Source organism: Macrotis lagotis, chromosome 1, assembly GCF_037893015.1.
Source record: "Macrotis lagotis isolate mMagLag1 chromosome 1, bilby.v1.9.chrom.fasta, whole genome shotgun sequence".
Classification (NCBI taxonomy): Eukaryota; Metazoa; Chordata; class Mammalia; order Peramelemorphia; family Peramelidae; genus Macrotis; species Macrotis lagotis.
Window position 1 is genome coordinate 693,374,014 of NC_133658.1, and position 24,142 is coordinate 693,398,155.

Below are 24,142 nucleotides of genomic sequence, written 5' to 3' on the forward strand. Positions count from 1 at the left end.
TGTTAACTGTGTGTATTCCTGCAAGGGAAGATGATCCTGATAACTTATATGAACCTCCTCAAGTATTCAGGTGGTTAGAAGAAGCATATATATAGACAATACACAAGAGGGAGTTGAATTTAAAGTTATAAGAAATTAAAAAGATGGAGTTAATGGGCAAGAAAGGAATGTCCTGGGGAAAAGGTAAAGGAGAGGTAGAATGGGCTCAGTTACTTTACATAAAAGAGGGGGTAAGAAAGCTCTTGAAATGGAGTGGAAGAGGGGAAAGTTGAGTGGGAGTGAGTGAACCTTTACTCTCATCAGAAGTGGCTCAGAGGGCAGCTAGGTAGCACACTGGCCTTGGAGTCAGGAGGACTTGACTTCAAATCCAGCCTCAAACACTTAATTACCTAGCTGTGCAGCATTGGGCAAGTCACTTAACCCCACTGCCTTGCAAAAAACAAACAACAACAAAAAAAGAAGTGGCTCAGAGAGGAAATAACATGCATACTCAATAGGGTATAGAAATCTATCTTACCCTAGAAGAAAACAGAAGAAGAAAGGAATGGGAGAAAGGGATCAGGGGAAGGGAGAGGGAGTGTAGGTGATAGAAGAAAGGCAAGATCATGGGACAGGGTAGTCAGATACAATACACTTCTGCCAGAAGGATAGAGTGAAGGGGGAGAGAGAACAGAATAAATGGGGCTGGGGGGAATAGAATGGAGGAAAATACAGCTAGCAACAGCAACTGTGGGGAAAAAATACTGAAGCAATTTCTCTGATCAACTTTCGATAAAGAATGCTATCCATCCCAAAGAAAGACCTGGTGTCTTAACAGACTGAAGAACTTTTTTTCTCACTTTACTTTTTTTGTGTGGTTTCATTTTCTTTGAATACTTGGGGAGTGTGGGGGGAGGATTATGTTAACTTTTATAACATGACTATTGTAGTAATGTATTTCATGACTACACATTTTTAACCTACACCAAGTAACTTGCTTTCTCAATGGAGGGAGTGGGGTGGGAAGAAGGGAAAGAATTTGGAACTCAAGGTTTTGGAAGTATATGTTGAGACTTGCTTTTGCATGAAGCTGGGATAAAAAATTAAAATAAAATAAAATATATTTTTAAAAGTCACATAAAAATGCATTAAGTCACTACTTAAAAATGCAAATTAAAACAACTCTGAGGTTATGTCCTCACAACTTTCAGGTTGGTTAACATGATGGAAAATGGAGAGAATGTGGAAAAATAGGTAAACCAATATTTTTTGGTGGACTTGAGATTAGTCCAACCATTCTGGAGAACAATCTGAAATTATACCCAAAGGGCTATAAACTATGCATAACGTTTAACTCAACAAAACCATAACTATGTCTATAGTTCAAAGAGATCAAAGAAAAGGGAAGGCAGCTAAAATATGTATTTCACCACATTTTTCTGGTGGCAAAGAATTGGAATTTGACAGAATGTACATTAATTAAGGAATAGCAATGGGTATGTAATTGTGATGCTATACTATTGTATAATAAATGATGAGGGGAAGGGTTTCAAAAGAATGTGGGAACTAATACAAAGTGAAGTGAGCAGAACCAGGAGAACATCGAACAGAGTACAGCAATAATTTGAAAAATGTAGAACGCAATCAAAACAATGATCTAAGACAATTCCAAAGGCTTCATGATGAAAAATGCAATCTAACTCCAAAGAGAGAAATGATAAAAATCTGAGTGCAGAATGAAGCATACTAATTTTCACTTTTTTCATGATTTTTTTCCCAACATGGTTAATATGGAAACGCTCTGCATGACTGTATAACTGATATTATAGTGCTTGCCTTCTCAAGGATGGGGGAAGAGATGGGAAGGGAAGAATTTGGAACTTCAAAATTTTTTAAATGAGCATATAATGGTGGTAAATAAATTAAATAAAAGAAAAAGGAGAATGAATTCCTTAAGAAAGATGGAAGAGTAATTTAGGAATTGGTAGATTTCAGTCATAAGGACCTAAAATGTAGAGTGAACAAGTGAAGTGAACTTCAAAGGAAGAGGGGTTGCTAAGTAATGGTGGCAGCTTGGTGGTACAGTAGATAGAGCAACAGCCCTGGAGTCAGGAGGATCCAAGTTCAAATCCAGCCTCAGACACTTAATAATCACCTAGCTGTGTGACCTTGGGCAAGTCACTTGACCCCACTGCCTTGCAAAAAAAAATTAAACTAAAAACAAGAAGTACACATCAAAGCCCTCTTTTAAAGGGACAATATATTGGGGGGTATGAGATAAAAGAGCAATCAGAATGAGAGTAAATGATTGGAAATATGGTACCTTCCATATGAAAGAGAAATAAGTTTCCATAGGAGCAAGATATAAAGTATAAGATGAAAAATACTATGAGATAAAGGGAAATTTCACATGGAGCCTGAATTCCAGAATACAAAATGGAAAAAAAGAGCAGAGAATGAAAGGGAATGGGGGTGTATACAGAAATATAGCAGGGGAAGGATTTGGAATTTTTTGTTGTTTATGTTTTGCCAGAATCAGGAAACAACGAAGTGAAAATCTGTTGATCACAGTACTGAGAAAAGTCTAATTAATCCCCACTCTCCTGGGTTGAATGAATATGAAGTTTCACTGTTAAAGCATCTGTTAAACCAGTTTAAGCATCCTGGAACTAGGTGGTGAAAATGGAGATGACAATGAGATAATGTGACCAGTAAAAGTCTGGGCCTATAAAGAAAAGAATTTGGTCCCCAGAGACAAGACTGGATTTATAAATAGTCATTTCTGTGGGCAATCAATACCTAGAAGATCTCTTACAAGTGGAGAATATATTCAGTTCTTTGTTAGGTCAAGTACCTTGAAATTTTAATCCTAATATGATTTAGTATCTGTCTAAAGCCTCAATCCCCTCCAAGATGAGCATTTTGCCTGAGGCCCTTTAGAGCAGCTGTAAGCCTTTATATGATGAGACACTGGACCATCAGATATTCAGCTTGGTATCTAACCAATTTGCCTCCAAGTTTTCCAAATATTTAATCAGTATTTTACCATAAGTCATATACATTAATAAATTCCAGTTTAGTCCTTTATGCTGCTATATCAGGACAGGATCACCCCAAAAATCTCAATACTGACTCAATCCATAGTGACTCAAGCAGCACTGAAGCAAAACTTTCTATAACAATTCTACTGACCCAAGTAAACTGGATGATGGGAAACTTAAATAACTTGTTAGTGAGTTGTAGGGAGGTAGTCAAAAGAAATGGTTTTAGGACAAAGCAAAGCACAATTTCAAATGAGATTCATTTGTGTACTTCTAGAAAATAATAGTGCCACTTCATACTGGTATAGAACAGGGTGGTTTTTCCTGAGCAAAGGTTCCAAATTAAGCAGGTCAGGCAAAAAGAGACACAGAAAACAGTAACAAAGACTGCAAATGACAACTACAATGAAACACAATGACATATAAATGTGGGTAAATTTAAAAAAATTCTCACACAGAATGACAGTAGGTTTTTATTAACATATTTTACAATGTTGATTATTCCTAGTTTTGTATTTTCTGATTAATTATAAAGATTGATTTTAGCATCTACAGTAATGTACTGTATTTAAATGATCATTCATACAAGATACCACACCAGTACATTTTTTTTAATAATAATATACACACACATCACTCTAACTTGGACCTGTTATTTTTCAAAGTGGGCTTATAAATTGGGCTTATAAAAGTTATGGGGAAAATCAAAGTTATAGTTTAGCAGCATGCATGTATGTATTCAAGTACAATTTTCAACCAAGTGCTTTTTTCAAAATTTACTGGTGACTAATTCACCAATATCAAAATAAACACTATCAAATACCCAGATTTTTAAAGTTAAGGCTAATATTTTCACTTCACATCCATATGCACAACCATAAAACATTCCATTTTAAATATTCAATAATCAAATTCTGGATACATTATATCTTGTAAATAGAGCATCAGTTTCAAACTACAGAATTATCCAAGTTCATGAGTCCTGTAATGGTATCATACTGGAGATGTAAATAAACATTTTACTCATCAACCACACTTACAAAATGGCCTGGTATTCATAATGACCAATGCAAAAAAATATTACAGGCTGAACTTATGGTACAGTATTTAAAAAAAGTAGCAACATGTTGGAAAACACATAGCTATTCAGTTAGTGAAATAGAATCATTCTAGTCTTACAGAAAGTTATCTTAGTATTTTGGAAATTTATATAAAAATAGCAAGCCATTACCATGTTTCTAATGGTCAAATCCTAACTGGTTCAGACCTGTTTGGAAAATGCACTGTTCTATTTTCCTTAGATGCTAGACTGTCAGTTCTATCATTCTGCCATGATATCATTCAATTAGATTTTAACATGGATCTGCTTTTATTTTTATATGTTTTCTCTCTAGATGTTTTTGTCTTTTACTTTACATGTAAAAATTTTATTTTATAGGAGAAATTATGAAGTCAAAAGTACCAGGAATTGTATTGACAGCATTTTATATGAAATAATCAACCAAAGTCTGTATCATTTGAAAATTTTTTTGGTAGTGATATATTATGTGTTTTTGTCCAAACTCTCTCCCTCTTATATAGACAGTAGATTTAAGCTCAATCCTTTTTATTCTTACTATAAACAAAAGCTGTTTCTCCAGCATGCTTCCAAGAAGAATATAGATGCAGTCAATCAAACCAGGCCACTTCTGTTGAGCTTTTTTTTTCTTTTTAAAGGAAATCAAGCAGAGAAATCAGTGATCTCTCTGTATAATACAATACAAATGAATCTCTTGAATTGACAGGAAAGATCCAAAATTATGTTTCATTTTTAGGGCAGTCTGCATATTTCCAATGCAATCACTCAAACACATATCTGGGTTGATAATGAAAGGCAGGCATGCATGGTTGTAATTAGAATCTGTCATGTTGTACAGTCTTAGAAAATTTGTATATATAGTAAAATCTATATATTACTACCACTAATAATTTACCCAATTGTAATGGCAAATTTTGTTTTTTGAAGGAAAAAAAAGAGAGTATACTGTATTACATTAGCAGTAGCAATCTAATTATTTTACAGCTATTTTATTTATTTACCTGGGGATAATATTTATGAAATTCCTGAGAATGTGTTAGATTTTCAGCAAAGTCTGAAAGCTTTTAACAGACCCCTCACAATAAGTGGATTTCTTTTTAAAAGTTCTATGGTTAGACCAATTTTTACTATACAATATCTCACACAAATCATGTTTTACAATTGTTGTCTAATTACATATGTAGCAAGCAAAATCTCAAATCAACACAAGAAATGAAAAGAAAAAATGATGCAATGTTTAGTAGATGCAAATTAAACACAAAGGATGTGGAAGCAGAAAATCTGCAATAACTCAAATCCACTCAAAATATCAAAGAAATATTTCATCGCATTGTTGGGAGATCTCACTTTTAAATAATTTTGAGAATAACTTGTGCTTCTTATCAATTGTGGAATAAACAAAAAGCATGAGTACCAAGGAAATTAAACTTTTCATGCCCTCCCAAAGATTTTTTTTTTAAAGTTATAGTACCATTAATGTAGTATCAACAGCACCTAATTATTGAAAGGCTTAAAAAATCGCATGGTTTCATTTTTTTTTCCAGTGAGTTAATCCCCCAAATTAAGTTAAAGCTTATCTTTGTAAAGCTGGATTCTTACTAAAGGTGATGTATGATATGGTGTGAAGCTGCAAGTAATAGATGATTTATAGCCCATTATAATGTGGACCCCATCTTTTATTGATGTGATCAAAAGTATGAGAAACCCACTGCTGTTCAAGAACTTTGTATCTTTCCTTGCAAATGTAGAGAGGCTTGCCACGTCTAGAAAGAAAGAAAAGTGAACATTAACACAATTAATCCACAGAAATTTAATCTGTCATTTCAGTTAGAACTAATTCCATTTTTTATTTGTTGTAGTTTTTCTAGTATTTGGAAACTGCATGCTTAATTTTGGCGGGGGGGGGGAGAGTGAAGCTTCACAAAACTCAAATTACAAATAATTCAAATTAATATCTTCAGAAATCTAAATGGTATATATGCCAGAAACGATATAAAGTTACAACTAACCGAGTGAACTATTTAACAAAATTTTCCTAAGTCAACAATTTTACACTAAATTCTGACAGCTGGTTTAATGTTACTTTTTAGTAGTTTCCATATAGTATTTTTTAATTAATGTAACCATCTTTAATATCTTACCTAAGATCCCGATCTTCTTCACCATGTGCATCTAGATAAACAGAACCCCAGAGGCAGAAACGATGGCCTCGAATAATGATAATTACTGATGCATTGATCAAAAGGAATATTCCTGTTCCAGCACCGCAATTCTGAGAATGCTAAAAAAATTATATTAAAAAATCCTATTAATAGACCAACAATTTCATAATAATAACAATTGTCTTCCAAATTTAGGAGTCCAGTCACGAAGGAGCATTTTTCTTTTTTAGAAAGGTTTAGCTGAATATGTAATTCTCATTCTAAGATTTTAGTTCATTATAATGCATTTTTTGTAAAGCATATTTGGGATATAAGAAGTGAAACATCACATTAGAATACTGAGAGATCTAGTACCATGCAAATGCATAGTCAACACAGTTCGTTATTAAATGGTATGGGATATGAAAAGGGAAGGGTGAAGATAAATTAAAATGATTTTAAGGACTATTCCATTCAACTTTATTCTCAAGTACTATTCTTCTGTTCATCCTTTAAATAAGAGGCATGAGCCTCCTCCAGATAAGGTTGCCAAGACCACTGCAGGTGGAACTTGAAATTCAATAAATCTAGGAGCTTTAAGGGATGAATTAATTAAATTTTTGACCAAATATTAGTCCTTGAATGATTTTATAAATATCCAAATGGCCCTTTGTGGAAGCAATGATTCTTCACCCCTGATCTAGATGAATAAAGAAAACTATATATCCTTTCTCTCTGAAGCAAGAATTATTAACTTTGGGTCCGTGAACTTCAAAAAAGAATTCTGATGAATATTATTTCAACAAAACTGATTTCATTTGTAATCCTAAGCATTTTGTTTGTGCATTTAAAAATTTTATCATGAGAAAATGTCCTCAGACATCACCAAACAGTCAAAAGTGTTCAAGACATAAAAAAATGTTAGGAATCCTTGCTCTGGGGCTAGAATACCAGCATTGGAGTCAGGAGGACCTGAGTTCAAATCCGGCATCAGACACTTAACAATTGCCTAGCTTTATGACCTTGGGCAAATCACTCTTAATCCCATTGCCTTCAATAAATAAAACTTTTAAAAAAATGGGGGGAAAAAAGAATCCTTGCTCTAAGCTATTTCTGTAGTGACAAAGATTTGAAAATTGAGGGATGCCCATAAAGTGGGGAATAGCTGAACAAATTGCAGTATACAAATGTGATGGAATACTATTGTTATTTAAGAAATTATGAAGGGTGGCTAGGTGGCACAGTGGATAGAGCACTGGCCTTGGAGTCAGAGGTACCCGGGTTCAAATCCGACCTCAGACACTTAAATACCTAGCTATATGGCCTTGGGCAAACCACTTAACCCCACTGCATTGCAAAAATCTAAAAAAAAAAATCATGAGCAAGTACTCTTCAGAAAAGCCTGGAAAGATTTGCATGAATTGATGCAGAGTGAAGTGAGCAGAACCAGGAGAACCTTGTACAAATTAACGATAATATTGTGTAATGATCAATTATGATGGGTTTAGGTCCTCTCAGTAGTTCAGTGATCAAGGACAATTCTAAAAGATATGTGATGGAAAATGACATCCATCTCCAGAGAAAAAACTATGGAGTCTAAATGCGGACCAAAGAACATTATTTTTACTTTTTTTAAATTTGGTTTTTGCAAGTCAATGGAGTTAAGTGACTTGTCCAAGGTCACAGCTAGGTAATTTTTTAAATGTGTCTGAGGCTAGATTTGAATTTAGGTCCTTCTGACTTCAGGGTTGATGTTCTATCCACTGGCTGATGTTCTATCCACTGCACCACCCAGCTCCCCTATTTTCACTTAAGAAAATAAACATGGTTTTCCTTGTTTTTTTCCTTTTTAGCTCTGATTCTTCTTTCATAACATGATTAACATAAAAATATGTTAATATCAAACATGATAGTACATATATAACCTGTATCAGATTACTCACTATCTCAGGGAGGGGGAGAGTGAAGAGGAGACAAAAAAATGTAGAACTCAACTTACAAAAAGATGAATGTCCAAAACTGTATTTACATTCAATTGGAAAAAATTAATTAAAAAAAAAAGAATCTTTGCTCTAAGGAATATCTAGGTAATTGAATTTAAGTAAATTAACTTGAATATGGATAATTAAAAACTTTCTTTTGTTGTCTTACCAGGACACATTCGCAGTAACTTTGTTGTTTGCAGCAAAGTCCCTTCAGGCAGACAAAAGTACCACAAACAAGGCAAACAGCAGGATCTTTAGGAACTTTAGTGCAGACACTACAGGTTTTTCTGTGGTAGTACTGAAAGATTGTATTATAGTTCTCAGGCAATTGTAATAAATGTGGTAAATCCCATTTTGATTCCTGGATAAGCAAAACCTAAAAAATTACCAAAAATAATCGTTAAGATCATGTGATTCTATTATTGAAACCAAGGTTTAAATATTTTCCCATTAACATAGGTAATAATAATATGTTATAATATGCTTGGTTGATTTATTTTAAGGAAAAAATCAATATCCTGTTATAGTATTTTAAGCAAGAAAAACAAGCTTCAATAAAGATATGGATTAATATGAAATTTTTAAATGCTGGTAGACTATAAAACTATAATACATTGACTTTCTGAAAGGAAGTTTATGTTTAAGTTTACAACAGGATCCTTTAAATTTGGCTTTTATATATTCCTATTTAAAAAAATACATTATATAATACATGCTATGGCTCAATCTATTATTCTGTTGGGTAGAAAAGGTCCCTTCCCTAAAATGGAATTTTGTAGCTAGAAATAGCAAGAATAATTTCAAAACATGAAAGCAACCCTTGATACTAAAATAATTCTATGGTTTTCATTTTATTCATCAAGAATACTTGGAGTATGCTTGCTCTAAAATACTCTAAAGGGTTTCAGTTTACTCAGACCTTAATACTTTTGTGTCACTCCAAATTGTGGTTAAATCTGATTGCCTGGATTATAGTATACAAATGCCAGATTATAGTATACACTGCCAGATCAAGTCTTAGGAGAAATATGTATCCTTTCACAAAAATATTCTTTCAATGGTTTGGATGTTAATTAATAATAAACCCTGTAGTTAAGAGATAGTATCCCTAAGATTGTATTTCCTGAGATCTGGCTACAGGATAATTTAATCTGTTTAAGACTATATATTTAAATAACCAAAATGTTGCTTTCCCAGGGCATATATATTCAAGACTGAGAAAAGGACTCAAGAATTATCCACTTCTGGTGGTTCACTGAAACACAAATTATATACTAAAGCATTGACCAAGATTAGAGTCTTTGAAAAGAATCTAATAACCATAGAGTCAAATGTAGTCTTAGTCTTTTCATTTTGAAGGCAGTGATGTTAAGAATAAAAATGAGGGGCGGCTAGGTGGCATAGTGGATAAAGCACCGGCCTTGGAGTCAGGAGTACCTGGGTTCAAATCCGGTCTCAGAAACTTAATAATTACCTAGCTGTGTGGCCTTGGGCAAGCCACTTAACCCCATTCGCCTTGCAAAAACCTAAAAAAAAAAAAAAAAAAAAAAAAAAAAGAATAAAAATGGTTTTGAGAGTGTAAAGTTGGCTAAGGAGATGGGTATCTGGGAGAGTGTGTTCAATTCTGGACCAGCTGAAGCAGGCCAGGCTCCTAGTTAGGGACAGAGCAAATTTAGGAAGAAAGTCTAAGAACAACGCAACTAACAAGTGTCTTCAAAATTAATCAAAAGCAAAGAAAGGAAGAAGGAAAAAAATTAACCACCTTATCAACCAACATACCTATCACAGAAAGAAATTATGGTATATTAAAGAAAAATAGCAATTGAGACTCCTGGAAGTTTACTTAAGACAAAAAATCCAAGAAAGGAGCAAGCAGTAAAAACCATAAGACTCCATGCATAAGTTTATACAACAAGCAAGATGAATCAGAACACCTAATCTAAGTAACAAGACCAATATGACCTCAGGTAAAAGAGGAAAATGAAATAAAATCATTTATTTAAAAGGCATATTCATGTGCAGAAATCCAGGAACAAGAGTAGGAAAATACAAAGGAAAGTATTTGGATGAAGATAAATAGAGGAAAATACAGAAGTCATTTTGCTATCAGACTTTCCAGACAACAAAAGAGAAGTTAACACAGCAACAAGATATAAAAGGGATGAAGGACATGAGTAATCCAGCTATCTTTCTGCCAAAAGTGGGCACTCAATCAATCACTTATTAAGCATCTATTATGAGCTAGGACCTATGCTAGTCACTGAAGATAGGATAACATCTGTGTAAGAGAAGTTTCTGATCCAGAAGGAGAGACAACATGTACATAGATGCATATATACAAAATAGACAAGATAATTCTTGAGGAGAAACACTAGTATTAGGGGATAAGGAAGCTAGCTAGAGATTCTAAAAAGTGGAACTGAGGGATTTGAGGACCATGTGTTTAGAACAATAAAAGTTTAGCTAGATTGTAGTGTTCATGAAGGGGGTGTGATATATAATGTTTAGAAAGATGAGTCCACGTTGTGACAGGTTTTAAATATCAGAAAACTATATTTAAACCCTCAGATGGGTGGAGGTGAGTAGAAAATAGAAGCAGGAAGATCAGTAGAAGGCTATTGTAATAGTTGAAGCAAGATTGGCACGAATCTGATTTAGTATTGACTGTGTGAGTGAAGAGAAAGGGACATTTGTAAGAGAGGCAAAGCCATGGGGGCAGCTGGGTGGCACAGTGGATAGAGCACTGGCCCTGGAGTTAGGAGTACCTGAGTTCAAATTCGACCTCAGACACTTAATAATCACCTAGCTGTGTGGCCTTGGGCAAGCCACTTAACCCCATTTGTCTTGAAAAAAACCTAAAAGGGGGGGGGGGGGGGGCAAAACCTGAAACCTCAAGATTTGGCAAAGGGAGCCATGGGATTCAAAACAGTATATTAGGGAAAGACTTTGGTCACTGGATGGAGAGACTTGAAACAGAACGATCAATTAAGAAGTGATCACAGAAATCCAGCCTGGAGAAAGTTGAAGAGCCTATGCTCCAATTCATGTGAGAAGAGAGAGGATAATTGAGAAGAGTGAGAATGAGGATTCCAAGGTAACTCTAAGACTGAAAACCCAAGAGACTGGAAGGAGGGTGGTGGTTTTGATAGGAAGTTTGTAAGAGAAATAGGTTTGGGGGATGGAAGGACAGTATGTCTAGTTTTGACACACTGAGTTTGAGAATTATCTGAGACATTCTGTTTGAAATGTCCAAATTTGAGCTTGTGGAATAGAAACGGAGAACATTACCAGCACAGAAATGATGACAATCCAAAGGAGGAGACTCTTAATTAAGAGTATAGAGAGAGACAAAGCCAAGGAGAGTATGCTTACAATTAAGTGGTAGGATATTCATGATGATCTAGCAAAAGAGACTGGAGCAGAATTGAGCAGTCAGAGAGCTTTTCTAGAAGAGTCATCATCTGAAACAGCTCTCTTCAAAGTTATCAATAATCTCTTAATTGCCTAATCGAATGGTCTTTTCTCTATCCTCCTTTACCTCATTATAGTATTTAACATTGTTGATTATCCTCTCTTCATGCATTTTCTCTCATCTGGTTTTTGCAACACTGTTGTCTTACAACTTTTCTACCTATCTTGACTTCTTTCTCAAATCTCCTGTGCTGAATCTTTATCCTCTTGTCTTTTAAAACCATAGGTACCAAATAAGACTATATGTTCTGGGACCTCTCCTTTTTTCTCTATATGCTTTCATTTGATCTTATCAGTTCCCATAGTTTCAATTATCAAATCGATGTACAGATGATTCACAGATGTATATACATCTAGCCTGAACTCCTTTCCTGAGTACCACTCAGCACCTTTTACAAGTTCATTTCTTATACAGATTCAATGTATTTGAAACAAAACCTATTATCTTTTCCCCTAACTTACCTCTCTTCCAAACTTTTTTCATTTTTTTTTTGAAAATATTGAGAACATCACAATCATTCTAAGCACCTAGATCAAAAATCTTAGCATCTTCCTCAACAACTTGCTTTCACTACTCATATCTGTTCAGTTGCCAAATCTTGAGGTTTCAGGCTTTGCCTCTCTTACTGTCCCTTTGTCTCCACTCACACAGTCAATACTATATCAGACCCATATCTTGCTTCAACTATTACAATAGTCTTCTACTGCTCTCCCTGCTTCGATTCTCTCCTCACCTTCACCCATCTTCTACACAATTGCCAACCTGACATAAATATATCACCACTGCCCTATTCAATACAATAAAATACAAAGCCTACCATTTGGTATTCAAATGTTTCACAAACCAGCTCCTTTCTACCCTTCTGGTTTTCCCTACACGCCTCTGCACATACAAAATAATCTAGCTACATTCAACTTACTTTAATACTTAGTACTTTAATACTAATTTAGGTAGAATTGTGATTTTTATTATATTAAATTGGTCTATCCTTGTGCAGTTGATATTTGCCCAGTAATTTAAATCTGATTTTCTTTGTGTGAGAAGTATTTTGTAATTATTTTCATAAAGTTTCTGAATCTGCCTTGGCAGGTAGACTCCCAAGTATTTTATATTGTTTGAAATTACTTTGAATGAGCATTCATTTTTAAAACTGAATTTCTCCCCTACCATTGAAAAGGGAAGCATCATGATCCCCATTTTACATATTATAAAGTCTAAAAAATATATAAACTTCTATGTATTTTTTCTTTTTTTAAAAAAACATTTTTATTTTGCAAGAAACTAAAGAAAGGGAAACAATTTCAATGAGAAAGAATGGAAACACTAATGATCACAAAAAAACATCAATTTAAATTTAATAGATTTTTCAAGATATATAGAAAAACATGGAAACAAAGGTATGGAATGAATAAAAAAGCATGGTATGGTCTTGCAAGAATGGTATTATAAAGGGCAGCTAAGTGGCACACTGAATAGAGCACCCTTCCTGTAGTTAGAAGAACTTGAGCTCAAATCTGAATTCAGACATGCTAGATGTATGACCTTGGGCAAGTCATTTAACAACAATTGCCTCCCAAAAAAGGATAATATCATTAAGTGCCATAGCTCAGATTCAACTGAAACTGGTGAAGACTAAGAACAGCTAAAACCAAGAGTTTTGTTTTGAAGTTATATTAGGGGAAAAAAAGAAAGTCAAAGAATAGATAGCAGCTGTTCAGGATAAATGAAAGGATGATAAATAACAATAGATGGCTGTGCAACTAAATTTTTTGTGAGAAATGGTTCTGTGAATGACATCTGAACTAGAATAATTAAACAAAAATAGCCAAATGATTTATGTATAAGGTTACGGTAAGAGGACACTAATTGTGCTTGATTAATTCAAATCACTTGGTCTAAGATAAACTACAGCCTCAGACACAAGAAAAAAATGGAAGATGTGATTGGTGAACAATTATAAAAGTCTTTTCAAGAAAAACATAAAAACAATTATAAAAAAACAAAACTAAATAGGGGAAGAAAATAAAATATTTAAAGTACAAACCAGTAAAGGTGAATGAATTGTTTAAAAAGATAACTAGTGAATTACAATACTCATGAAAGGAAAGCAGTGATGACAAATAGTCAGCATGTCTTTAACAAGAACAGATTATGCCAAGCTACTCCAATTTACTTATTTGAAAGGATTATGTAACTGGTAGATCAGAGGAATACTATAGATATAACTCACATAGATTTTAAATGAAATTTTAATAAATTATCATATTTCATTATTCAGGGAAAGACAGAGATATGGTCTAGATGAGAATATATTAGATGATTTGGAGTTTGCTGGATGGCATTCTTCAATGAAGTACCACAGGGATGAGTGCTTGATTCATACTAATTAACCTTTTGATCAGTGTTTTGAATAAACGCAGAAATGACAGGTTTATCAAATGTGCAGATTACTAAAAACTATGAGGGACAGATAACAAGCTGAAAAGGATCCAAAGGTATTTTGAAAGGCTAGAAAATAAGAATAGCTAGTATTTATATAGCATTTGAGCCTCACTACAATCCTGGGAGAGAGGTTCTACTAATATCTTTATTTCATCTCCCAGATAAGGAAATTGAAGCAGAGAAAGTAAGTGACTGGTTAATAAAACATAGTAAATGTCTTAGGTTCTATTTGAACTCAGATCTTCCTGACTCTAAGTCTTTCAACTGTTGCATCAGAATACTACTGAATCTAAAAAGGTAAAAATTTCATTGGGGAGAAAATGAACATTCTTACTCAAGTCCAAAAAAAAATCAATTTTATAATGTGATTAGGGAGTATTTGTCACATAACAATTTATCTGAAAAAGATTTGGAGGATTTTAGTGCAAATTCAGTTGAGTGAGTTTGATGGCACCCACAAAAGCTAGTGAATCTGGACTACCTAAAAAGAGGCATCATTTCCAAAAATAAGGTGAGAGTCATGCCATAATACTTTTGAAGTACTGTTTTAAGTTCTGAGTGCCATACTTTGGAAAGCAGAACTTCTGTGACACATGAACAATAATTGAAGAAACAGAGTATTTATCTTGGAGAAGGGAAAATTCATGAGGTAAAGGATTGTGGTTGTTCTTCAATTGTTTCATATGTGTCTAACTTCCCATGATCCCATTTGGGGTTTTCTGGGGGAATTAATGGAGTCCTTTGCTATTTCTTTTTCCAGCTCATTTTACAGATGAACAAACTGAGGAAAACAGGGTTTAATGACTTGCCCAGGTCATATAGTAGTAAATGACTGATGCTGAATTTGAACTCAGGAAAATGAGAGTCTTCCTGATCCTAGGCCCAATGTATCCACTATGCCATCTAGCTGCTAAGAGTGTTTCATGTAGTTTCATTCCTCTTTGGCTCCAGAGGGCAAAACTAGGAACAATTGGTTGAAAGTTACTGTGAAATAGACTTAAAATTAACATAAGGGAAAACACCCTAAAATATGAGCTTATCTAAAAATGGAAAGAGTTGTCTTGGATGGTGGGAAAGAGGGTTTAAAGGAGGATGACGTCATTCAAATTCTACAAGACATTTTTTAACTTTTTCTGGAGGTAGAATTGGATTATAGTGCTGCTAATGTTATTTACATTTCAAAATTCAGTGAGTCTCTGAAATATCAGACCAATAACTTTTTATAAATTTCTAATCTCAAACTATGAAAACTGTATCAGTATATTTATATTTTTCATCAAAATTTATCTAGGATCTGTGCTTCCAGCTAAAAATAAAAGTTAGAAACAGAAATTTGCAATATAAGATTATTTTACTATTAAATTGCTATCCAAATCATACTTATAATGGATAAAATCAAGTATGAGTTTATTCTTATAAAAACAGGGGACTGTAGGAATCCCACCTAATGATTTTATCACTTAAAACTTAAAATATAACAAACCAACAGATTCAGTGGAGCAAGTCTTCTCTGTAATCAATTACAAAATCTAAAAATCTCATTATTTATGAAATAGGCAGCCAAATCCTATTATCAAAGAGATGACAATATGGAAGATCCTCCTAAAAATAAGGGCTTTCTCTTGTCAAGCAAAGTCATTTTTATTCAGTTCTTTCAAACACTGATTATTATCATAGAATCCCAAGTTACTTTATTTCTTATGGCCAGGATATCAAGCAAATTCTTCTTTCTTTACATACCTTTACTTGTTCTGCATGTCTTTCAGAAAATGAAGTTACTTCAAAGCACCACTGAGGTATGATATCAAATGCTGGAACAGGCCAGTCAAGGCAGGAGGCGCTGGTGAATGGATGAGTTGTTTGACTAAAAGATGGTAGAAGCCCCAAGCAGCTAGCAAGAACAGTAAATTCTTCTTCTTCCTTTTCAACATCAAACAAAAAAAAAAAAAATTCTCATATCATCGTGTGAAGTGTATGTCCTATTATAATAGAACCTGTATGTAATTATCCTTCCTGATCCATGAATGTGGGATAGTAAAAGGTCAGTTTTCTGGCAAAAGCAACTAAAGAAAAATGAGGAGATGAGCTATCCTGGATAGAATATCCAGTTCATAGATGTTCTCCTCCAAAATTTAATTGAGGATATAAAATATAATAATTCACTTTTGTAATTCAGTCTGCGCTATGATGCTCTGATTCCACCCAAGGAAATACTGCTGGTACTGTTGCGAGGCACAACCCTTCTTATACAACTCCTCAGATGTTTTTGGTTTATTTCTGTGCCAGATCAATTAGTTGCCTCACACTCAGCCTAGTGATCAGCCTTTCCAAACTTAGCAAGACTTCTACAGACAACAGACATACATATATGAACATTGAGCAAATACCTAAGGTGATCTAGATCTAAGATTTCCCAGTTTATGTTTTGTTGGAATTGCTTCTAAGAACCTAAGGTAACTTTCATGCAATACAACAGAACCAGAGTAGAACTTGAATGAAGAAACAATTATACATTTTTAAAAACAACATGGAATTTAATAATGCTGATCTATAAAGAGCTGATTACCCTTATAGAATTTGCCTACAAAATCAGATTAAGCACAGCTACAGATAAAAGTTATTGAATCAGAAAGATAGGCAATGTAAAGAGTCTTAATGGAATCTGAGGAGGTGGGAGACTGGGTCAAAAAGACTGCCTATCCTCTGGATTTGTATGAACTCAAACTGAAGAAACTTTAAAGAATTAAAAAAGTCTGGATGTGGATTTTAAATTGTGAATGGGAAATTTAATACCAACATACTGAAATGCATACCAGGCTAGTCAGAACTCCATTAAAGATAAATGCTCAGACCTGGAATGATATTTTTTAATAATGAAAAGTTTTATTATCTTAAAAATGTCAAAATGATAGGCAAAAAAACTCAAGGCTGGCTTTTACTGACATGAACTACTGTAGTGGGAAAATAATAAGCAAAGCAAAAAAAAAAGGTTAATTATAGAAAACCCTTAGGAAAAGGGTTACTTAAAGATAGCATTCTTTTTTTTTTAAAGGTTTTAGCAAGGCAAATGGGGGTTAAGTGGCTTGCCCAAGACTACAGCTAGGTAATTAAGTGTCCGAGGCTGGATTTGAACTCAGGTACTCCTGACTCCAGGGCTGGTGCTATATCCACTGAGCCACCTAGCCACCCCACATTCATTTTTTTTTAAAAGAAAGATTTTATTTATTTTGAGTTTTACATTTTTTCCCCTATTCTTGCTTCCCGCCCCCCCACCCCCCTCAGAAGGCAGTCTGTTAGTCTTTACATTGTTTCCATAGTATACATTGATCTAAGTTCATGTCTCTCTCTTTATGAGAGAAATCATATACTTAAGAAAGAAAAATACAGAATAAGAGATAGCAAAATTACATAATAAGAGTTTTTTCCCTAAATTTAAAGTAGTAATAATGATAATAATAATAATAATAATAATAATAATAATAATAATAAGTCTTTATCAAACTCCACAATTCTTTTTCTGGATACAGATAGTATTCTCCATCTCAGATAGCACAAGTCCATCAAGGTTGATCATCACCCCCAAGTTGCTGTTAGGGGGTACAATGTTCTTCTGGTTCTGCTCATCTCGCTCAGCATCAGTTCAGATAGCATTCATTTTAATGAAAACAACACAACAATAACTAAAAGAAACTGGAAGCATAGAATTAATTAACAAGAATTCAGCAGCATTACTCTAGTTCAAGAGTGCTGAGAGGATACAAATTCAGAATATACCTGTAATAGCACCATAGTATTATAGGGATTCTAGTAAATGTTTCAGGATCACCTATCTAATAATTATAATCATAACATTTATATTGTAATTTAAGGTTTATAAAGTGCTTAAAATGTTACAGATATGAAGGAAAATCAAAAGATGTGGATTCAAAGAACACTGAAAGGATAACGTAAGCAAAAAGAAAAATTCAAGACCTTTCTTTTCTTCTAACACCCTCCTAGATATGAGACACAAATTCTGCTATACTTTATACAGAATATTCTAAAGAAAACAAAAAAAGACAAAATTTGTTTTTCCCTAGAATGTGATTTTTCACAATTCTTTTCTTTTTCTTTTTTAGGTTTTTGCAAGGCAATGGGGTTGGGTGGCTTGTCCAAGGTTACACAGCTAGGTAATAATTGTCTGAGGCCGGATTTGAACTCAGGTACTCCTGACTCCAGGGTCGGTACACTGTGCCACCCTGACAATTCTTTTCAGGAGTTAGGAGTTTATGGGAACCAAATTGGTCTAAATCTAGGGCTTAGCAGAGCTAAAGGAAGGGGTTTTGGTCAAGGGGATATCTAGTTCCTTAAGAGAATTTAGCAAGGGAGGTTTTAAGTATTCCATTAACTCTTTTTGGGGCAGGGAGGGTTGGCAAGGCAGTGGGAGTTAAGTGGCTTGCACAAGGCCACACAGCTAGGTAATTATTAAGTGTCTGAAGCTGAATTTGAACTCAGGTACTACTGACGCCAAGGCCAGTGCTCTGTCTACTGCGCCACCTAGCTGTCCCCTCCCATTGACTCTTTCAATCATTCCTGATGACTGAGGGTGATGGATTTATAGATTACACCCATATACATTTTTTATCAACTAATCAATATTTATCAAATTCCCAAAGGTAAAGCAATAATAGCTAATATTTATAAAGCTCTTTAAGGTTTGCAAAATCCTTTAAAGTACAAGCTATCTGATCTTCACTACAATCTTTTAAGGTAGAAGTTCTTCTTATCCCCACTTGATAGATATGGAAACTGGGACTAGGAGTAAGACAGACTGAAATCACATGGATAGTAGGTGGTAGAGCAGAATTGAAACACAGATCTTCCTGACTCCAAGTCCAGCATTTTAAACAATAATCTAGCTGCCTCTAAATATTGATAGCCCATGAGGATCAAAGTTAAAGATAATACTCTTAGTGTCTATTATTTTTTACAAATTTCCACAAGATAAGCTGTATTTTCTAGAAAAATTTAGGGGAAAATCTATCTTTAGTTACTGCAGTCAGAAAAAGGCTAGTAGAGGAAATGAAATTAGATCAAAGCATCTAAGTGCATTAAGAAAATTAAAATTATTTTTAAAATGTTTTTATCATTTCCTTTATGGCAGTATTAAATATGCATTTCACATTTGCTCCATTCTAAATTATCACCTTTTATGTTCCTTTTTGCCCATAAATTCTAATTGTAGTTACTTATTCAACCAGCTTTCAACATGTTTCTCAAATTTTACTCAAGAAACATGTTTATTTTTTTGGATGAGAAAATTTACATTAAGAGTGACTCAAAGGGGCAGTTCAAAGCCAACCTCAGACACTAATTACCTAGCTGTGTGACCTTGGGCAGTCACTTAACCCCATTGCCTTGCCAAAAAAAAAAAAAAAAGACTCAAAGAAGGCTATCACTCTCAAATAAAGGCAGAACAAAAGTGAAGGCTGATACAAAATGCTAAAAAAAATTAATAAATTGAAATTTTTTTAAAGACTAATATAAACATACAATTGATGCTGCTCTCCAAATGCTCTAAGTAGGAACATGTATAAAATGAAAGAATTTACTATTTAATTTACTATTTACTATTTAAAAGCACTAGGGAATACTGATCCTTGTACACATAAACATTTTTTTCTCAGTGAAATTATATCATCATCTCTGAATCTGTGCTAACATGTGGCTCTCTAATCTCATCCTTATGGGCATTCCTCCCTCAGCACAATGACAAGTCCTTCGTATCTATCTTCTCATCCTGTGATCTTAATCCATATTAGACACACCTAACTTGACAGAGGCCTTCTGGTTCCCTTAGATATGGAAGACATTAATGGACAGTTCCAATAATCTCCATATCTCCAAGAGATCTCAGATATCATTGGTGTAAGCATTCCTTCAACAATGAAAAATCACAGCTTCTCCTTGCCTGATGTATTCTTTTGCTCTTGTTCAAATCCTGGGTATCCAACATCTTCCCTGAGATCACCTGGCATCAGGTAGATACTAGTGAAGCTTGTGTGCTGTTAATCAGTTATCTCTAAGTCTCAATAACTTTGATCCAAATTTCTTTCTAGTCAAACACATCTTATACTACTCGACCTGAATAATCCCTTATTTGAAATATATTGAAGTCCATCATACGCACTATTGTGTTTTTCTATCCTCAACCTCAGTTCTTTAAAGACTACAGCATATAATGACTTAACAATTTTGAATAACACTAGGAGAAGAATAGTAGTATTAATAAAATATGGTCCTTTGTTTCAGCAGTGGGGGGGCGGGGGGAAGGTCCATTAAAAGAATTCTGAAATTTTCCAAAATAATCCAATCCTTACTGGTTCATTCATACATGTAGGAATGCATATGTGTATTCACATGCATGTATGTATGTGCAGATAGAATTATATGCACACATATATGCATATACTGATAAATAAACACTACAAGTTATCTATACAACTATATAATATAGTCAATAGATATTCTTCACTATTTTTTTCTCATATGAATAGCTGGGCCATTGCTTTTTAAATGATTATCTCTGTAATAGTTCCAGGATTTGATACAAACAATAAGAATCTATCATCTAAACGGTTAATAATCCTCCTCAAAATGGAATCTGAAATGGAATGTAACTACCTGACAGTGGCATATCTTTGGTGAGGATCCATTACCCTCTTTTGTGCCTCACTTAATATGAATAACTTAAGAATTAAACAAAGTTATTACTGTTGTTATATCTTTCAAGGAATCCAGGATAATTTTAACATATGCATGGAATACAACTGCTAAAAGAATGTCTGTGTTTTGTTTTGCCAATTCAAATGCTTTCTTATAGACAACAAACAGTGAAATAATGTATTTTTTACATTTTTAAGTTAACTGTGTGATGTTTTAAAGTTGTTCTCAACTATGGAATAAAACTTGTAAAAAAAAAACTGCATGTTCCTGTCAAAGGGCATCACCAAGGGTTGCCCTCACTGAGTGTACAGGTTATTTTTTTTTTTTTTTGGTAAGGCAACAGGGTTAAGTAACTTGCCCAAGGTCATGCAGTTAGGTAAGTATTAAGTGTCTGAGGTGGAATTTGAACTCGGGTCCTCCTGATTCCAGGGCCGGTGCTCTATCCAATGTGCCACCTAAATGCCTCATAGGTTATTCTTACAGTGTATTAGCAACGTTCTTCAAGTCACTTTTTCCACTTAAAATCCTTTCAATTAGATGTTCAAGACCTTAAGTAAATAAGAATACATTCTTACTATGTTAGGTGCACAAAAGCACTAAAATTTTTCGCCTTGAGGACTGCTTGCTTTTGATATTATGCATATATTAAAATTGATTAAATTCAGTTAAAAAGGTTTAGCCAACTAATGAAGATAAGAGCCTCTTGTAATACATTTCCATTAATGATTTCTTAAATGCACATTCCAAGCTATTATTACATGGAATGCTACATTTATTTATATACTGGCTATGAATTAACATAGATATATGAATATATTTGTGCATATACAAATGTATATTCAAGTGGAAAAGTAACTGATTTAAAAGCCCGTAATTTGACATCCTATTCTGTCATCATTCCAAGTCTGTATATCTTTTGAAGTCCTTACCCAATAACCTACAACTATAACAAAAGTAGCATCTGTGTTTCTTCCTCAATACAGTAAATTTTAGCAACACTTTCTAGATTCTGTGGGGCAGTATCATTTGTACCTAGCTAAATCACCCCAAATGAGTAGTAATCATCTAAGACCTAGACTCCCCAACTGACATCCATTGTTTCTCTCCTTCTGTATCTCTGTAATAATTAAACATCAGTGAATTAAGTGAAAACTGCTCCCTTTGTCCTTGTGTTCTCTCATTCCCATTCTCCTTAACTTGATCCCAACACATGTCCCAATCCAACTTCCTCTCTGCAATTACTGTTTCACAACTAGGAATGTCTTTATTCCCCTGGACTTCTTTTTCTAATATTTTTCCTATCTATTGACCCTCACTAGCACCCCTCTGATGATACTGCATCCCCAGGTGCTCTCCAGAGCTAGGTGTATTTTTTTCCCCACGGAGTGTATGTTTATGTGTATGACACCCTGAAAATTCTACTGCCTGAAAATTCCTTGTTATTTATAATCACTTTTTATACTTTCCCTTCTTTATTCAATAACCTTTTCTCTTTTGAAGTCTACTCATTCAAAACTTTCCAGACAATGAAAATCACGGTAATCATCAAACCAAAGCCCAGATCATTCTCTCTTGTTTCTCCAGGCATTCTTAAAAAAAAAAAAAAAAAAAAAAAAAAAAAAAAAAAAACAGCTCTTTTGCCATCTTCCTCTCCTAATTAACGTATGCCTTTATCTTTAAAGAGGTTCTCTCAACCTTCTTAACCTCCCCTTTCCTTAACCTCTTTATGAAACATGTCCTATTACTTCACTCCACCTCAGTCATGCATGGATCACTACTTGGTCTTACTGAGTTTTGTTTCCCTAATGAAAAACTCTGACTTCCCCCATTTGACTATAATCTCCTATCACTTCACCTCTCTTACTGTTTCATCCCTCATATATATATATATATATATATATATATATATATATATATATATATAGGCTCTCACTGAGATTGCCATTCCCTTGATACTTCACTTCTAGCTTCAACCCAATAAGTAACCATTTTAATTCTACACAACCTTTACTCTTGTATCTCTTGCCTCTTTTTTTTTTTTAACATCATGCTTCTCTAGTCAAACATTAGCTCTGGTTCACTTCTACAATTTGCCTCAGTTACTCCTACTTTGACAAATCACTGAGCAAGGCTAGAGTAAGTCTCATGATAGGTGAGTACATTACAAATTCATGTTATCTATCCTCAATCTAGTGTCTTCATCAGCAAGGCAGACATTTTTTATTCTATTTTACCGTCTCACCCATAGAAGTTACTTCTCTTCTTTCTTCAACATTCAACTCTCTCCTTCCACATAACCCTCAATACTTGCCTCTTTATTGGAAAAAAGTGAGATCATTTGATTTGAAATGGCTCTTCTCTCTTTTCATCTCAAAATTCCTGACATGACTTTTTCTCTTCCCCTTAGGCTTTGACAAGAAGTTGGTCATTTCCTATCCAAAGTAAAACCCTCTACATGTGATCTTGGTTCCATCCCATCCTATCTTTCCCAGCAAATTGTGTCCTCAATCTTCTTCCTCCAAATTCCACTTCCTCCAGGCTTCCCTTTTTTTTTGGGGGGGGGGGGGTTCAAGGCAATGGGGTTAAATGACTTGCCCAAGGTCATGCAGTTAGGTAATTATTAAGTATCTGAGGCCAGATTTGAACTCAAGTCCTCCTGACTCCAGGGCTGGCATTCTATCTGCTGTGCCACCTAGCTGCCGCTTTCCCTATCCTTTAAAAAAAAAAAAAAAAACACCTTCAGTGTCTTTCTTCCCCTCAAACTGTTGCCCTATATCTTTCCTCCCTTTCTGGTATAACTCCTTGAAAAAAGGAGTAAACTCTTATTTTATTATTTCTTCTGCTATCACACCTCAACTTTTCATAATCAAGCTTCCACCTCGATCACTCCATTGGATCTGCTCCCTCTAATCAATTGCTAGGTTGTCATATCTACTTCACATCACCTTTTGCATCTGCCTCCTCTTCTCCATTGAATAGTGCCAGACTGTACTCATAATTCTCAATTTGCTAAACAATGGTAATGAAAAGAAAAGCAAAAACCAGCCCCTGATGTAAAAGAGCTAACACTCTAAAAAGAGAGACAAACATGAAAATAATTAAAGTGGGTGAAAGTTAATCTGAAAGGGAAAGGCATTAGCCGCTAGGAAGACCAAGAAGGGCCTCTTGTAAAAGGTAGGATTTGAGCCAGGTCCTAAAAAAAAAAAGTCTGGAAAACTAAGAGACAGGAGTTTTTTTTTCAAGATACTAATGTAAGTAGGCTAATATAGCTTCACAGTGGAATGTGAGGAGAGGAATAA

General features: G+C 34.3%; 1 protein-coding gene across 7 annotated transcripts in view; it reads right to left on the reverse strand.

Moving 5' to 3' along the window:
• Nucleotides 1–3,480: 3,480 nt before the first annotated feature.
• Nucleotides 3,481–24,142, reverse strand: part of UBR3 (ubiquitin protein ligase E3 component n-recognin 3) — a 291,086-nt gene continuing 270,424 nt past the window's right edge. For all 7 annotated transcript variants that reach the window (XM_074215740.1, XM_074215735.1, XM_074215738.1 and 4 more), the window contains 4 exons: nucleotides 15,879–16,058; nucleotides 8,391–8,600; nucleotides 6,240–6,379; nucleotides 3,481–5,861 (listed from right to left, as the gene is read on the reverse strand). In XM_074215740.1, coding sequence (XP_074071841.1) covers nucleotides 5,744–5,861; nucleotides 6,240–6,379; nucleotides 8,391–8,600; nucleotides 15,879–16,058 — 648 coding nt within the window. In that variant the 3' untranslated portion in view covers nucleotides 3,481–5,743. The remainder of the gene's footprint in view (nucleotides 5,862–6,239; nucleotides 6,380–8,390; nucleotides 8,601–15,878; nucleotides 16,059–24,142) is intronic.